This window comes from Strigops habroptila, chromosome 2 (genome assembly GCF_004027225.2).
Source record: "Strigops habroptila isolate Jane chromosome 2, bStrHab1.2.pri, whole genome shotgun sequence".
Taxonomy (NCBI): domain Eukaryota; kingdom Metazoa; phylum Chordata; class Aves; order Psittaciformes; family Psittacidae; genus Strigops; species Strigops habroptila.
Window position 1 is genome coordinate 56,878,830 of NC_044278.2, and position 19,147 is coordinate 56,897,976.

The window sequence follows — 19,147 nt, forward strand, 5'->3', positions numbered from 1 at the left end:
TGTGCATGTGTATACACATACTTGTATACATAGACATGCATACATCAGAGCAAAAAAGAACTATCATGATCATTTGGTTATGCTTCGTACATAATACAAAGCATAGGGCTTTACTCAGCATTCACTGCAACTAGACCAACCACATCTTCAAGTTCAGTCAAAGAGTAGTTTACCTCACTCAGTGATATAAAACAACGAACAAGAAAAGGAATATGTTAATATATAAGCTTTACGATTAAGTCTCTGTTTGTTTTTACTTATCCTCTATCAGAATCTATAGGTCTGAGAAAATATTTTATTTCTTGTTAATTTCCTAGAGAGCTTATTTTGATATTATTATAATACTACTCTACCTAGACAGCAGTCCTGCAGAGGCAGCAGCACTCCCACTGAAGCTCTGTTTGATGAAGGTTTAGATGAAAAAATTTGAAAGTAAAAAAGAGAACGGGTTTGGGGTTTTTTTCAGAGATAAGTACTTTGAATTTCAAAGCATCCATAGAGTATACAGAAATCTTTCCATTAGGGAAGATTAAATCAGTTTTAAAAACTTAACTCTGTTCTTCATTTCCCAGAGAATTCATACTCATATCCTGAAAGAAAAACCACTAAGGTGGCATCAATTAACTTTCAAGAATGTTCTGAAACAGTGAAAATAATAACAGGAGAATACAACATGGCAATCTAAGGTAAGTTTTCTGACCATATATATCCTGACAGAAAAAGCTAAAATGAAAAAGTATACTCTCCCAATACGGCAGCCTAAAATAACCTACTAGCATTATTTTTATACTTACTGCTTCATGTATTTCCATATGCATTTCATTAAACTACTGAATAGCACTCCAAGCAAAATCAGAGGCTCATCTGGGAGACATATATATATGTATCGATCAAAAATCACAAACTTCAATCACAGTTTCAGAGTAGGTAGACTACTTTCTGCTAATGTATTAATGGAGTGGAGAAAGCACTCTGGCTCACCAAAAGTAGGTGTCCACGATAAACTCCAGATGACACTGACTCTGTTCACAACACTGAGATTAGCCACCAGTTCATCCAAGCCTATATTTTATGGACAGCTAAATTTTAGTGTCCAAATATGAAGCTGAATCCAACCTCGTCTCCATCTTTTCTCTTCCAAGAAGGATACCAAGGAAGCTTAGTGAACTTCTCCAACATTACAAGATGTTTTAGGCCTGTTTATCAGATATTAACCCAACCACAAATCTTATTTCATAATTGCCTTTGACATATCTGTTCTTTCTCTTCTTTCATACATACCTCTGCTGTCTTTGCAGAGAAAGATACTTTGTTCAGATTTCTTTCTAAGAGGCTTGATTTCTGTGGCTCTCTCAGCTTCAGAACTTCCACTTCCCCCATACTTTGAAAAAGCCATTGCCTGCTTGCTCTCTGTTTAACTACCTTCTTTTCTTCGTCCATTCGTATAGTACCATGCTAAATGCCTACTTTATCAGCTATAATCATGGAACAAAAGTATTCCAGAAGCACATATTGATATCTTGGGGGGGGGGAGTGGAAGAGAGAGGGGAGGGGAAACAACTTCCAATCTATTACCTTTTTATTGTTGCTTATGCCTGATTCTGAGCTTTTCTCAGTTTCCTTTTTGACAGCTTCCTGAAGATCAGAGGCTTGTTGTATATATGTTAATGCTGCCAGTATCTCATCTTCTAACAATATTACATCTTCATAGGAAATTGGCCATCCCAAATTCTCTAAAGCCTCCAGCAAAGCTTCTTTATGCTGCATATATTGGACTGGCCCATCCTCTTTAAATCTTAAAAATAATGTAAGTTTAAAAAATTTGTAATCACAAGCAGGAAAAAAAAATTAATTTTGACAGTACTTTACAAATAGAATCACAAAGGGTAAAGGCAGAATAAACCATCAGATTCATTCAATCTTTGTATGCCACAAGTTCTTGTGTTTCATTCAGCTACTGTTGTGTTATGTCAACCAACCACATATGGCATATGTCATAGAAAGACATCTACAGAGCAATTCAAGTGGCTGAGCATAGATATCATTCAGTGCCATTTTACATATCCTAGAGTATGTGATTCTATATAGACTAAAGAGATCAATAGAGAGCTTGCAGTTACAACTGAGAAATCGTGGAAATCCCTGGCCCTTCTGGAGCAGCAGCTATGGTGAACTGGAAGCATCTAGACAATCTAAAATGGCAAAAGACACCTACTAAGTCTTGATTTGCTACATCACTCTTGACTGATCACATAAAAAAGAGAACCATGGATAGAAGCACACTCCTGATCACTGAGTACAATTGAGCAGTGCAGGACTGACAGAATAATAAACAGCAGGAAATTGTCTCTTTTTTATGTGATCAGTCAAGAGCAATGTGGCAAATCAAGACAATTTCCTGCTGTTTATTGTTCTGTCAGTCCTGCACTGCTCAATTGTACTCAGTGATCAGGAGTGTGCTTCTATCCATGGTTCAGATTATTTCAATGTACACTTGACTGAAGAGCCAATTTGAAGATACACACTGAAGGTAGTTATAAACCAAAACACCAATTAGATACAGTCATCTTGACAAAAACCAAACAAACTCCAAAATCCAGAACAGGTAGAATTCTTTACATCTCCAATTGGAAGTAACATACTTCTTCTTAGTACTCAAGAAGTAGCTCTTTTGAGGCTCTTCTCTACAGCTGTGCCAACATTTTAAAAAATGTGAAAACTAGAACTGAAGAGAGTATTTAAGTGGCTGTCTTACCAACACATACAGCCATGGTGATGAATACCACATTGCCCTACTCTTTGTCACTGCTTATCTGTCTACTCCAGGAACTGCCTTGTATTGAAATTAACCTGACCGATACAGTTATCTTGTTCTCTATTACCTGAATCCATTATTAATTTATAATCAACGTCAAGCAAACTTATCTCCTGAATTGGATCTCTCAAACACTTTGAACACAAGCATAAAATTACTACTTCTCTAGTAAATTTGAACTTCCCCAGCATCTGAGATAAGCTTTAAATACACACTAGCAAACAAGAATTATTTCAGGACTCCTGTAACCAAGTTACTAGACTTTATTACTCTCTGCTTCCTGATTACTGATTTGGAAGTATATTGTCATCCTTTTCTAGTACATGAAGATGATCACTTAAATTGTAAGTTTAGAAGAGAAATACATCAACCATTTCAACTTCTATGCACTACTATTAATGATTTTAATATGTCCCTCTAGCAACAGACTCTACAATTGCTAGGACTTTTTTTTTCTTATATACATAATTGGCCATATATTACCAACAATAAAATATTTCGGATACCACCCTGTCAAATTCTTATACTCTACAACTCATTGTCTATCTACAACTCATTGTCTATCAACAGACATCTATTTCTCTTTTTCTTTAATTATATGCTGTTCTTTTGTTTAACAGTGTTCACTTTCTCCCTGTACCAGAATGGGGTTTTAGTTCTTCTTAGTTCTCTCTGTATTTTTCTCAGTAGCTTAAGTCTTCTTAAAAACATTCTCATTTTCATTACTATTTTTCTGCCTAGGAATATCTCATGCCTATTCACTTTACTCTCTGAAGTAAAGAGAATCTAACTTCACTGATGCCAGTCTTGTTTATACAGTCACTAGTTTTCTAAATCAATATACAGAATTAAGCTAGTTAAAATAGTACAAACTTCCAGTGTGACATACAGTTCCAGCACATGCTGTAAAGGTGCTTATTATTCCTTTACAAACCAGCCACTGAAATGTTTTTTAGGGATGAGAGATTTAACTTGATGCCAAAGGCAATGATATGCTGCCCTCCCAAGGCCCTGTCACTTGACACTGCTTAAGAATAGATCAGCACCATCCAAGTAGAACACAAGTCTTTTCCTTTAAAAATAGTCAGCAATGCAAGAAGGAGGTCCAGAATTTAATATTACTCCATACCACATATACATTGGTGAAAGTAAGGTATAGATATGAAATATTTGAAAACAAAACCAATTGATTACAGAAATAGTGATAAAAAAGTATTAAATATTTATGACCAACCTTTCAGAGGTAGATTAGAAAACCAAAAGGTGGTAACTTACTTGTCTCTTTCCTCCTGCGGGAGTGCTCTCCAAATAACTAGATTTAGGCGCCTATTAAAGAAAGCAAAGTAGTTTTTGAGAGAATACAGTTCCTTGTGCATCCGATCATCTCAAAGCTAGCTAATAAACACAGTTTCTCATGATATCTGCACTGATTTGTATTCCAAGGGCACTGCATCATCAGATTGTATCCTCATCATTCAGCTATGAAATTATCAACTGCAAAAGAAGATGGGAAAACAGGATCTTCCATCAAGTAGCAGCATGACTATTTCAGGGTCATAGAAGGATTAATGGCAACCACTGCTGCTTCTTGCCAGGATTTTCTATGGATGGTTCTCTTCAGCACCAGCATGTTAAATCAAATAACAAAACTGATTAAATGCCAGTTAATCTAAGCACAGTTCCTCCAATTAAACAGTTTCTGAAAACTCTATCCTGAAGACACACAGAGAGCAATGCTATTTCTTTTTTTTTTCTTTTTTTTTCTGCTAAGAAATGCAGATGCTATTTTAAAAAAAAATGCTATTTTTTTTTCTGCTCAGTTGTGCCATTCAGGTCTCTACTTCATTAATCTCTGGCTATGAAGACAAACTACTGACAGGAAAATGGAAGTGATTATCCCAAAACAATGCAGTTATGAGATCTTCTAAAAGCAGCACTAAACTTTCTGCTTTAGTGTTTTAGGCATAAATTATAAACTCTCATTAGGTCAAACAATGAAGTAATCACTCAATTACTTCATTTCATACTATAGAAATACACCTCTACGGAGGATCCTAATAGCTGTAATTCTAGAAAAATATCCAAACTTCCTTTGGAAATACAAAAACAAACTCATTGTTAGGAAAAATTCAGATTGTAACCATCAGACTTTTAACAGTCCTGCCAGTTTTACTGGTGCATGTACAAAAAAGCTCATTAACATCAGATTTTTAATATTAATTTCCAATGATTGATTTTATCTACTAGAAACCAAACCCCAGCAGTTTTAGAATGTAAATTACTTCATTCATTCACAATGTGCAGTCTCAGCATGCTCCACTGCTTATTTCATACTTCTAAATGTGCACACTCTTAACTAACTCATTTGTAAAAGCTTCTGGCTATACAAGATCACACACACTTTGAAGCTTCCAGTGTTTTTCTCCTTCAAAACTGGATATTTACTTTGTTAGAGCACAGAATTTCTGCCCTTGCCACTTTTCTCCCACTAAATCTGATGCTATGGTCAACCTAGGTACAGGGGAGATATTGTCATGCTTGTTTCTGTTCTTGAGACCTGCATGCCCTGCTGTATCTGACATCTATAGATGTCAGAATAAATTTGTGACTAATCACTATTCACAAAGCTGAACTGCAGCCTCTGCAAATTCAATTACTGGAAAAGTACTGTGCATTTAGAGCAAAATAAATTTGACTGGGTTGCTGTTTCACATGTAGAGGAAAAGCAATGAGAACTCTTTCTTACATTGTCAATTATAAGGATCTTCAGGCAGATCTCTCTTCTATCCATCTTTTTCACAGAAGTAGTGAACTCAGTCCTACTATTGTAAATGCACTAATTCATTTAGCTGAATAGGTAAACATCAGTAAACAGTACTCCAAATCACCAAAATTTTAGGGAGATTGTGAAAATGCTGTCAGTAGAAGATCATCGGAGTTTTACCAAAAAAACTTTTCTTTCCCTCAGAATTGGAGTCAGTAAATGTAAAATATGCAATGGTATGGCACAGCAATGAAAAACGGATTTTTTTCAGAAGTCACCATCAAAAATATTCCTCTTGAACCTTCTATCAAAACGAATGACAAATTGAGATTTTCTGGGTTCTTCATCGGCCTGATAATAACAGTATTGTCTCAGTGACAGAGCACACAAACCCAAAAGATTTTTATGCACTGAATTCCATTAAGATTAGACATAGCAAGCAGCATTTGCAAATCATAATTTTTGATTTTTACCACAAAAGATGGATACATTCAGAAATAGGACATGGAACTGAAAAACAGAGCTATTACATGTTTTGAAAAGAATTGGTATGATCATAGAGCTACAGAGGGGAGAAAAACCTTAAAGTGTCTCAGTGGAATTCTTCAAAACATACGATCATAGATTCATAGAATCATAGAATCGTAAGGGTTGGAAAGGACCTTAAGATCATCTAGTTCCAACCCCCCGCCATGGGCAGGGACATCTTGCACTAAAAGACTAAACATTTGTCATCAATGTTTTTTTTGTCATCTAAAATAATTACATCTGTAAACAGTATTAGAATACAGTCTGAAAAAGATATATCTTATTTATTAAAACAATTCTAGTCAAAGATCTCATAAGTTTACTGAATGACAGTAGTAGTCAAACAATCGCATTACTTACTTCAAAAAAATCCACAAAGTTAGGTCAAGAAAAGAAATAGGTTAGAGATCTAATGTCTTCGTCCTGTTTACTTCTGATGTCTTTTTACCAACATTTAGTTAATATCTCTCATATCTCTTTCTCAAAAAAAAAAAAAACCAACAAAAACTTGTGAGTATCTTATTGGTGCCTTAGTTACATTCTTGCATCCATAGTCAGGTGCTAGGCAGCTGGCAGCAAAATGCAGGCCACCAGTTTAAATGTCAGGCTATGGATTTAGGAGCTTACTTGTAAATTAAAAGCCTGGCTACCACTGTATGTTCGGGGGATATTCCTCCTTAGGGATGACTGCTTTCAGGTTTATTCCCAGAAAGTAAAAGAATTATTTAATTTTTTTAGCACTGCACAAACATTTATTATCTCCTTGCCTATTATCTGGGGTCTTTTAATTCTTCTTTTTTTTTTTTTTTTAAGAAAATAAACATTTCTTCTACAGGTAAATGGTGGATTAAAGTATGTCAATGTGCAGAATTACCAGCATTGAGCAAAGCATGTGTGATGAATACCCACTACATAAGAAAAATCTGAAATTAGACTGCAAACTTGATAAATTTCTGATGACTAGACTTGCCTTTCATAGGATTTAATTGCTTGTTCCAGCTTCTCTTTATAGGCATCAAGATTCACTGCCTGAGGATTAATTAGTGTGATCCGCTTCTTGTTGTTGCTAATGTGGGCCAATGGTAAGATCTATTATACAATAAAAGACAAAGACTTCATTATCATACAACTTTTCCTCCAGCAGGATAACTGAATGCCTATGAGTCCATGTCCAAGGATCAGAACAGCCAGAGGGACCACCGGAAGGCTGCAGATACACCTGTACACCCCAAAGAAATGTCAGAATTAAGACATAGATTCTAGCCCATTAATAAAATCTTCTGAAATGACACAATCCCTTTATGCAGAAGTTGCAAATTAAGATTCCTAACTACTAGTTAAGTCTAACTAAATCAGTACTGTCAAACAATTCACTCTAATAATGGTAGGGTTGATCAGAAGGGAGACAGGAATGTCTGAAGCATGACCATATTCCAGGTTGTACTGCTTTAAAACAACACTCTATTAGCATCTAATTCTAGCATACATTAGCATACAGGTGTGATAGTTACTTTTTTAAGGAATTTAATACTCTTATTCTGGAGGACCATATTTTCTAAGCAACTGGAGTAGTAAAAATGAAAAGAGACATTTTTAACCATTATGCTGGTCACCAAAGAATGAACAAGGTGGATACTGCTCACTGAAACTAGACTTACTTAACCACAATAAGACTTAGGAACTTAACCAGGTGGGACAGAATCAGGAACTTCAATGTCTTTCAAATCTCAAAATATAGCATTGACATAAGTCAACTTCTTTACAAAATGAAAAGTCATACACTTACAAGTAGATCTTCAAAAGGCAGAGAAAAGGGTAGAAAAGGATGACAGAGAGGAGTAAAGATACTTTCCCAGTCTCTTAGTCCAAAGTCCCACATCATGCAGCCTCTTAAATTACTCAGTAGTTCATGTAAGAAAAGTATCCTGGTTTTGGCTGGGATAGAGTTTTGAGGTTTTTTTCTCAGTAGCCAATGCAGTACTGTATTTCAGATTTAGTATAAGAACAATGTTTATAACACACCAATGTTTTAGTTGTTAATATGTAGTGCTTACTCTAAGCCAAAGATTTTTGCAGTCTCTCATGCTCTGCCAGTGAGCAGGTGCACAAGAAGCTGGGAGGAAGCAGAGACAGAACACCTGACCCAAACTAGCCAAAGGGGTATTCTATACCACAGAATGTTATGCTCAGCATAGAAACTGAGGGAGCTGACCAGGAGCTACCGATCACTGCTTGGGAACGAGATGAGCATTAGTTAGCAAGTGATGAGCAATTGTATTGAGCATCACTTGTGTTTCTTGAGCTTTACCCCTCTTTCTCTTTTTCCTAATATTATTTATTATTGTTGTTGTTGTTGTTACTATTGTTACTATATTTTACTTTATTTCAGTCATTTAACTCTTCTTATCTCAACCCACAGGTTTTGCGTTTTTCCAATTCTCCCCCCTATCCCACCAGGTTGGTGGCTGGGGTTAAACCATGACAAAAAACTGTTTTATATATCAATGTCCTGATAATGATTATGAACAGAAAAAAACCCAAGAAAGAAATGGAGAAGATGCGGAATGGTACTCTCCCCAGAACTGTCTCCAACACATATGGTTAAGTAGGAAGCTTCTCCAAATGCCTGTCTGAGACCAGGATATAGATGACAAAAAGATGGATGAGATTCAATTTAAATAAAGCTAAAACCCCTGTTGGGGGAATAAGGGAAGCAATCAGAAAATAAAATACTGAAAAGACTTCTTTAATGAGAACATTTTTCAGTGATGTTTTATTTGTGTTTGAACGATTACAGCCTTGCTGGATTCAAAATTACTGCTGTATGACCATGTTTTCAGGAGCACTTTATATTTATTGTATATATATAACTACCCATGAGATTCATATGACTTTAAATTCCCCTTTCTTTCTGAGGACATCTTCTCTCTCATTAATAAATCTGTGACACATCAGAGCCAGACCACATCAAAGCTCCTAATATTGAATTAATCTGGAGATTTCTTAGAAGCTAAAGTTAATGGGAACATGTCAGTGTGAAGTATCTTGCCAGAGACAGATGAGGTAAATCTCTGCCCAGAACTGCAAACCATGAAATCTTGCTACCTGTCATTTCCAGGAGGAGTTTGAAAGCTGAAAGGCAAGTAACTGAGAGTACCTCTCTTCCAGTTCCATACTGCCGTGGCTGCTGTCTGCTACGTTACTCAAACCCAGCTAATAAAAATTCAGCAGAGCTTCACTATGTAGAAGCCCTCTTTTACATTTCCTAACAAATTTCCAGAGTAACTCCAAGTACAAAGAGCATCATTTGCAAAATAAATATTTATTACAGTTTATAAAACACTTTGAATAGAATATGAGGGGCAGAGAAACATAAACACATTATTACAGTATTGAAGAGTAAAAGCAGAATGGAATGTGTTCTTAGCAAACAGTAAACTTCAAATATTACCCATACTTTGAAAGCAATGAAAACTGCTCATGAAGTCAGTGAAATTTGACAGATTCAGCTGAAAGACATCACAGAAAACCCTCTTCAGTGCCAAAACATATTGATATTTTCCAAATTAAATATGCAAACTTTCATATCAAAAGAATTCACTCATTTCAAAATGGCCTTTATTTCAAAACCAAAATTTCAAATTTTTAAAGACTAAATTAAAGCACAACCACCCTAGAAAAACCTTTCCTATTTCAGACCAAACAAAAATGTTTCTGTTGGCTGAATCTGAACTTTATTCTTTTGAGCAAAGCGTTGAGTCAAAACTCTATGCAAAGCTGTACCTAAGATGCCACAATCTGCAACAGGTACTCACATGAATTTACAGGGAAGGTTTGTTCCAGAACTATCATACATAATTTAGACAAGCCCCCAAGCCTTTAATTCTTTTATTTGATTTTTTTTCTGGATATGAATCTGATGGGTAGTTTGTTGAATTAACCTCTTCAAAACAACTCAGGTGAAGCTGACAGGTCACAGAACTGAAAACAACAGGTCAGTCTCTTGTTAATGACTAGTAGTCATGGAAATCTTTGTCTGCTGCATCTCCAAGGTTACTCCATCATCACTTCTAGCAAAAGCCAAAAGTAAGAATTATACTATCCACAGAGAAGCAAACAAGGATGTCTGCATTCCACACCAAGAAAACTAAGATCTCAAAAGGAAGAATGCAAAAATGTCTGTTCATTTATTATCTCCACTGAGGTCTTCTGAAGTTCCAGGATAATCAAGAATCTTAATTAATTTGCTAATGTCTCCTATTGAAGCTCTATGTCTAGTCTCTGAACCTATTTTCTGCTTTTCCTTGGTATGCCGGCATGAAGCTTGAGGGAGAGTGGGTTCCATAGCTCATGAATTCTATGGGTTGCACCTCATGTGCAAATCCCCACGTTCTTTTTCCTTTCTATACTCTGCTTCACATCCAGAAAAATCCATGCCTCCACACATAGAAAATAATTCTCCACTGCCTGAGAAACTGCATGTATGTATACAACTCATGGGCAATAGCAGGTATGACAAAGTGGTAAAAATTACATAATGCTTCATGTTTATACCCCTGAATCTAAGGAAAGCATGGATCACTGTTTGGATTCTGTACAGCAGCTGTTCATTCTAAGAACACTGACCTTAAGTCAGCCCTAAAGTAGACTACTGCAAACTCCCATGAACTGCCATTAAAAATTACTTGTACATAGCATTTGCTGAATCATGGTTTTGACTATTTTCAAAGACCAGGCTTGTTTTACAGGCTACTGTTTTTGCAAACAGCAGTTCAGGATTGTCTGAAAAGGATTCAAAGGAGGAGTCTTCATTTAGAAACAAGGAAGAGTGAGCTGTACTTAGTAGGTGTATGCAGAAGAAGATGGGAAAAGAAGTGACTGCTCAGAAATCAGATGGAAGATGTCTTTTGTCTGACATTTCACTTACAGCAGATTGTTTTGTACGGTTTTGTAATCACTGAATGTCTGATCTTTTAAATAGTTATTTTACATCTGAAATTTTAAAATGTCCTTTTTATAATGCTTTTGACACAAAAAGTCATCTTTTTATTGCATACAAAAATCCACTCAAACTTCAAAAAATCCTTGAATATCTTGGTTTTGACCTGGTTTTACTAAAGCAGAGGATCTGGTTTTGCTTCCACAATCTGCATGCTATAGCAAAAATTCCAATTTTTTTTAAAAAAACCCTAATTTTAAAAAAACAAACACGAAAACTTCAAAATGTAAAAATGTATATATTTGTTATAAATATTTTACTTAGCTCTATATCACATCCAACTACAAAACCCTAATTATTTAAACAGATGCTGTTTAGCTGCCTCTTTGGGTAGCATTTAAAGAAACAGTTTTTATTAGTTAAAATGAGCTGCAACATATTTACAGGACTTCAGTAACATGCAGCACACAAGAGGAATTAGGGCTACTTGCCACAAAATGGATTTCCTTTATGTGGAATGACAATTAGAGCTTCATGATACACAATTTATTGTGAATTTTACAGTCTCACAATTGCCTACACCTATCAGAATTAAATTTTAATTACTGAATTCCAATATTTTTCAAAAGGTCTCAGCAGACCCATGTAAACCTTGAGAATGTACAAATTCCCAAACTGTGCACCTGAAAAGTTTTCCAAATGAATTTATGGACCTAAAGTAAATACTCCAGTGAATTAATATGTCTCAGTAGAGGCTGTGGTGCTCAAGAAATTGCTGAATACCTGATGGCTGCACACTGCCATCAACTGGTAACTGTGAAAGAAAAATATATAGCTCTAAAACTTAAGGGTAAAGTCTGCAAGAAATACTATTAACTATCAGTTTTATCTTCTACTGATGCATGAATAAACATTCAGATATGCATTACACATTTAGTGGACATCAATTATCTACAATAAACACTAGGGAATGCAATTATGACATTTATAGAAATTAATAAAAACATCCTTCTAAAAACAGTATCAAGTTTTATGTTTGCTTTGAAACAGTGTGTGAGCTTTACCTCATCGAGTACTTTCGAAACTACATGTTTGTCCAGAACTGGGATGTATTTGGTACCATGAGGGACTGTAGTAGGAGCTAAGGCATCCATGATGGTGAGTCGCCTAGCAACCAAGCCATGGGTCTTTAACCAAAGAGCTGAAGAGGTATCTAAAGAACTAGGAAAAAACAGATTGTTAGATGTAACACAAGGTAGAAACACATTTGAGAAGTTTGCAATGACAGAAGAAAAATATAAACAATTTTTGTGATGTATGTATATGTATGTCCAGACATACCTTTTAGGTGTCCTTTTCACAGATGTCTGAACATTCAGATCTAAGACGAAACATTTGTATTTCATTATCTCACAGCTTTTGTGCACACAAAAATACACAAAAAGAAACTGACATATAATAGCATCATTTTTTTTATTTTACCTTACTAGCAGTGTCACAAAGACTACACAGTAATCAGAATAATGTCTAATTAGGTTGCTAAATTAATCAATAAGAATTATGTTTCCTGTGTTTCTTGGTGCTTGATCAATAGTAACAATGTTACTAGATGACTCATGAGCCCTAATTAATCAAAGAGGAAATTTATAAAATAGCTGGGGAATAATTTAATTAAAAAAATAAATTAAACTTGGTATTTATTTATTATAACAACAACAAGAAAAAGACTAACAGGTTTATTTCCCATTTCAAGATGTGATACCAATGCTAGTGATATCAGTAGTGAGATGTCCAGAAGTGGCTAATTTAAGGTATACTACTATGAAAAACTGTATAAAAGGTATAAAGAACTAAAAATAAGACACTGAAATGTAAAGAAGTCAAACATCTTGAAGTATCATAGGTGAATTTTTAGAACAACTTAGAGGACCTAATATAAAGTTCAGAGTTGCATGAATTCCCAAGAGACAAGAAAACTATCTGGACGTATATCTAAGCCCCACTGGAAATACTTTTGTCTCTATATATGCATCTGTCCCAGAGCGCATGTGTTTTGCAAGTCTAAGCATACTAATAAAGTGCAACCTCCTTTTACATTGGTACCAAAGAATTAGAACCACCACTCATCTTTAACCTCAGCATTGAACATAACTACAAATTACTGTATCACAACAATCTATTAGCGTATAATAAGATTCTCAAGATCTATTTGCTCTGTTGATAAGAAGCAACTGTGATATCCTTCCAGCCGTGTAAGGCATGGTTGTATCACTGCTGCCTCATACTGTGGACATGACTAAGCTGTTGTAAACCTAATAGTTTGGGCACTGGCAGAAGTCTGGCCGCAGCTGTAAGGACCTTGTTACAATATCCTTCTGCATGTCCAGCTCTCTCCATCTGTGTTGTGTTCCAATCCTTTGTGCTGCAGTTCTGCACAGTTTTGCCTCAAATGAGGCACCATTAGTTACAAACGCAGCAGGAGAAATGTTATTGTCTGCCCCACCCAGAGACTCCTGTTCTGGCAACTTGCCTTTGCAAACGGTTGTACATTTCACACTCTTTTTGACAGAAAACCTCTTTTTTTCAGGAGATACTCCTTCCTCTGGGCTTTCTTCCGTAGATTTCACACCATGGCTGAGGATTCGCAGCAGACTCGTCTTTGTTTGCTCTGTAGGTGTTGAAAGCGAAGGAAAGGAAGAGCTAACTTACTGCTCAAATATGTGCCCGGGATTTTTGAGTTCCTCTCTGTAATTCAGTCTCAATTTTTAAGGGAGTACCTACACAAGACCTCAAACACAATCAGTCCTAATTTGTACTTTGTACTTTCCCAAGGATGAAAACTACTTGTACATCAGCTGAGTAAAGTTGGTTTCAGACTGCATACAAAGCATACTTCAAAGAGAAGCTTAGTGTTACAGGTGTAATAAGCAGAAATATTAGTGTAAGTAATGCTGTAATTAGTGTAACATAGATCAAGTCTTCATTCTTGCCAATGATGTACTTATTTAGAATAAAAAGAGATAAGGGTTTAATAACTACTGTTAAAAACTGTTTAAAGAGCTTTCAAAACAGTCTGTCAAAATGCTTAATTTTTCATTGCAGTGTCTGTGATGAAGCATAAGTGAGCAGATATTTGTTTGTCTATTTGGGTCAAATGAGTAAGACAGCCAAAAAGTAAAAATTAAAAAGTTAGAATTTCGGAAGGATGATTGTTTAAATGATTAAAGGATTTATTTGTGCCTAGAAGGGATGCTTTTTGCTATTTTTAACACAATCTTTTTAAATTAATGAATAAATTCTGCTAGTAACTACAGTTCATTTTAGTCTTACCTGCATACAATGCTTTCTTCCTTCGGGCTGGACTGTCAGCAGTGGTTTGCCAGGTTTGCTGATGTGGTGTCAGTGTTGGCTCTTCTGAAGCACAGTATGGCCTACTGCTAAGAGTAGAAGTACTCAGCTCCTCAACGTGTTTGTTTACAGATGGCACAGTATATGTCTGCTTGTGATTTCTGCTTGTGACAAAAAGAAGAAAGAAGCAGAAAATAACTTCAAGCATACGACACTGGTTGAAAAAAACGCTAAGTTGTAGTCTTCTGGTAATTTGAATACTAATTTCACATGCTTCAAACAGTATAAAATATTTTCCCTATTATCCAAGTCTGCATTTCAAAGGGGAGTTCAAAGCTTAAAATATTCTTAGTTTTTTAAACTATTTAAAAGTAATTTCTTAGTCTATTTAAAAGATGTTAATTACTTTTAAGGCAATACCTTTATATATTTTTAATAAGGCCAGAATGTTCCACAATAGCCACTTTGAATCCTGGGGGAAAAAGTAAACCTACCATCAGCACAGAAAATAACTGACACACAAATATATATATATATGCACATATGTATATATATATACAAACACACACATGTTTGTACCTATGACCCAGCATTAATAAAAAATAAAATATGCAAATTCTGAAACAAACATCTACATTTTCACACTGGACATCTTACCTGCCCTTCCACACATATGGAATCTTTCCACAGCACTCTCCACTTTTAATAGATTTTACTTCCTTTTTAATAATTTTAACTTACTGTTTTCTGTCTTACAAATCTGGGCATTTTTAAATGTTTTTTTTGGGGGGGAAAGCTATTTTTTTATTAAGGCTATTCTCCTGTTGAGATTACAAGTAACTTCATATTTAAAGCTAGGTCTGTGTTTGTTCTGCAAACAGAAACTCAGTGTAATCAGACATGCAGAAAGCTTTTCCACAGTGGCTCAGGAGTCTGCCTTCAGCACGCTGTGGAAGGGCCAATTTTTGAACTGTTGTTCTTGGCAGCCTGAGTTTTCAGCATGTTTTTCAACTCATGCTGAACATGAAACTAGTTTTAATGATGACAAAGCAAGGATAAATATGGCATAAAAAGCAAGGATAAATATGGCATGAACATTCAGATTCACATTGTAAAATCAAAAATGTGAAAAGAAATAAGCTGAATTTCTTTCATGGTCTTTGCCATTTTTTAAACAAATACATATGTATGTAATTTATGTTTCAATCACCATATCCCAATGAGTGGCAATTTACTCATGAAGTACCAAGCCAGCTCTACCTATAGGAAAATAGTTTTTTGTGAATCCTCTCAGAGGGAGGAAATTTACCATATGCTGGAGACAGAAAAATATTTTCACCTTTTTGCTTTAGTTTTTCCTAATAATTTGAGACTATTTAGATATTTGAGATAATTTTGGCTCAGACATCACAGTACCAATGTATCTTTCTTTTCCTGTCTTTTCCTGTAACTGTTACAAACAAACAAACAAACAAACAAACAAACAGAAAATTTTTCAAAGAGGAGAATGTCAGAGGTTAAAAATGCAAGGCAATGAGAAAGAAGAAATGTGACAGATAGCTCCTATCTCTTATTAACATAATAGCAGTATGAGGACATACTTATTCTCTAAATCATTTTCTCCATTACAACAATCCATCATCAGACACTCGGCATGAAAGATCTTCACTTTCTCCAGGTCTCTTTCTCCTTGTTCAATCTCTCTTTTCAAAAGATGTATGTCTTCACTCTAACAAATAGAAAATCATAGAATCATAGAATCATAGAATCACAGAATCATAGAATCATAGAATAGTTTGGGTTGGAAGGAACCTTCAAAGGTCATCTAGTCCAAACAAATGTTCTATTACAATTACTATTGAACATGCTTCATTTCTGAACTGAAACTATGCAACCTGTGATAATAATTCTGAACAATGTCTCAGGACAAATGAAAATTTTTGTGTACTTTTTCAGGTAGTCTCTTGTGCTTTGCAATACAGGCTTTAAAATTACTCTTCCTTTTCAGGAAAAGGAAGAACATTCCTTAACAAGCCAGTTATCCGTTGAGATATGAACATCATCAAGATATGAACATGTGAGTGATATAATCCTCAGTAGCTCCCCTCATTCCAAGCAAGTAAATTAATAAGTAAATAAGTAAAATATAATACAAGATATGTACATTACAAATGTTGTCCTGTCATTCTACAGGAATTCTACAGCTGTATCACATACTGTCCCTGATAAATGGGAAGTAAAAAACATACTCTTCAAGTAAACAATGGAACTAACTGGGAATCATTTGGACTACAGGAGGAAACAGGAAGGAAATTCCAACAATGATCCCTTTACGACTCCCACAGAGCCAGAAGTCTGGAGTTGGAGAACACAGACTCTGTCCCTCATCTTTCCAACATGCTCAGTGTCACATAGTCCGTATCAGCAGAATCATGGAAATTGCCCAGTACACAGTCTGATATCTTTCAACAGCTGGAGCATTTTAACTGCATCTCCTGCTACAGTCTTCTTCCTGATTGTTCTCGTTGTTCCACTACCACCATTTCTAAAAGTTGTGGAACTAATTAACTCTCCCCTTAATTAAAAACAAGAATATGCTTTAAATGGGTGTTTCGGATAGTCTATTCAGAAATTTCCTATAGGGGATTGCTAGATTGAGCTGCTTACTCACACATGATAGATCACTGCTCTTGTAGTCATTTTACTCATTATAGATCTCTCTCCAGTGACTACTGTACAGCAAACTTTAGGCAAAATTCATAGAATCATTCCTTCATCATCATTCAAATTCAGCTCTGACTTCTTTCATTTACTAGTATGATACAAACCGTAGTTTTATTTTAAAAAGTAACTTGTTTCTGAGACCACAGAGATCATATGTGTTTCTTCCAGAGCTTAATTTGGTCTATATGTGTTTGGGGTTTTGGTTTTCTGGGGCCTTTTTTGCAACTGTAGCACTACAAATGTACTTTGCATGACATTTGGGCTTTTTTTGTTGTGGTCTAGTACAAGTTCATAAGCAAAAAATGTCAGACATTGTTTCACATCACTTCAAATCTGACTAGGATAAATCCTCTTTTTCAATAATCTCTTACATGAAATCACAATGATGTAAGTCATAGTTAACTTCAATAGAGTGATACGATATGAAGAAACAAACATTTACTTTCAGATACTCACAACAATAAACTCTGCAGCATCAGGATCAGTCAAATAAATGTTGTAATAATGGAACCGTCCCTCTGTTTCAGTAGATAGTTCATACAAAAATTTATTAGCTTCTATATCATCGCAGTTGAAGGACACAGTATGGATGGGAACTTTACAGTGAATCTGGACATGAGCCAAAATTATTGGGGTGGGCTGTAAATCAAAAATGTATATTAAACATGTGGCATCTCGAAATGTATTTATGGAAACGTGAATTTGTAAGTATTTAATCAGTCATACTGTTGCTTAGAGACAGATGTAGAGCAGTTAAAAGCATACATTTTATATGGATAGCTATTTCACATTAAATAAAATGAGCTAACTGAAAACAGAATTTGAAACACTGATAATGCACTAAGACACAGGATACTCTAATAAAATAAAGTGTTAGTTGTAATAAAATCAGTACTCTTTGTTTCTAAAATCTTAAAGCAAATTACTAAAGCACAGGAAATTAAACTATCACATTGGTGTTTAGTATCACTAGATGTATATTACAATATTTTTGGACATATATAACTGTTGATGTATTTGTATTAAGCTAAATTAGTTCAATAAAAAGTTGATTCAATTCCAGGAAACAAAATAGAGGCGGAGAAAATAGGAAATCTAGTGTTCCTCCTCCAATAAAGAAATCAAAATTAGGTGAGAATGTACAAGATCTACCATGTCTAAAAATGCTGAAGAATATAGTGGAAAAAAATTATTGACTCACTTCTCCAACTTTTGGAGAATTTTTTTTCATTTTTTTCTTCCTTATCAAGGTATAAATAAAGTATTTATGCAACTTTATGACACTTTTGGAATCCTAGATATACTTCATATTCTTCAGTAGTTAATTTCATGCAGCCTTCAGCCCGGCTATTTACCTAAGTAAAGTCAGGATTTTGCTGCATATTTGCTATTACAACCAAGCTAAATTTTCAAGGGCAAACAAAGTATTTTTTAAATGCCATTCTCAGCATACAGGCTGGTTTTCACCAGGCATTAGAGCTTGCAATTGGTTTTTTTACAGTTGGTGTTGCATAAGGTGATACAACATGAAATAGCATCATTTAAAGTTACGGTAGCAACACATTCAAAAATAAAAGCATACTTTTGGTTTCATTATCCATTTAAAACTAGACTTAAAGTAATTCCAGACTGCTGCTACTCCAGAATTGCACCTACATGAGATCAAATTTGACTCAGTAGGATAAAACTGGAATCATATGGAGACCTGATGGAACAATAGATTAGATTGGATGTTAGGAAAAATTTCTTCACAGAGAGGGTGCTCAGGCATTAGGACAGGCTGCCCAGGGAAGTGGTGGAATCACCATCCCTGGAAGTGTTCAAAAACTGTGTCTATGAGGCCCCCAGTGACATGGTTTAGTGGTGGACTTGGCAGCCCTGGGGTAACAGTTGGACTTGATGATCTTAAAGGTGTTTTCCAACCTAGTTGATTCTATGATAATATTAATGGTAACACCTTTATATGAAAAAACAGTAGGCCCTTCTCAAAAATGGTACAGCCTTTGTGTGAGTTCTGAAACACAATGTA

General features: G+C 35.2%; 1 protein-coding gene across 1 annotated transcript in view; it reads right to left on the reverse strand.

Moving 5' to 3' along the window:
* Positions 1 to 19,147, reverse strand: part of VWA3B (von Willebrand factor A domain containing 3B) — a 68,518-nt gene that overhangs the window by 19,220 nt on the left and 30,151 nt on the right. Inside the window, exons 14-22 of the mRNA XM_030477523.1 lie at positions 17,575 to 17,757; positions 15,996 to 16,123; positions 14,377 to 14,555; positions 13,550 to 13,714; positions 12,388 to 12,427; positions 12,111 to 12,267; positions 7,078 to 7,196; positions 4,091 to 4,141; positions 1,576 to 1,795 (exon numbers count right to left, since the gene is read on the reverse strand). Of these exons, the coding sequence (XP_030333383.1) occupies positions 1,576 to 1,795; positions 4,091 to 4,141; positions 7,078 to 7,196; positions 12,111 to 12,267; positions 12,388 to 12,427; positions 13,550 to 13,714; positions 14,377 to 14,555; positions 15,996 to 16,123; positions 17,575 to 17,757 (1,242 nt within the window). The remainder of the gene's footprint in view (positions 1 to 1,575; positions 1,796 to 4,090; positions 4,142 to 7,077; positions 7,197 to 12,110; positions 12,268 to 12,387; positions 12,428 to 13,549; positions 13,715 to 14,376; positions 14,556 to 15,995; positions 16,124 to 17,574; positions 17,758 to 19,147) is intronic.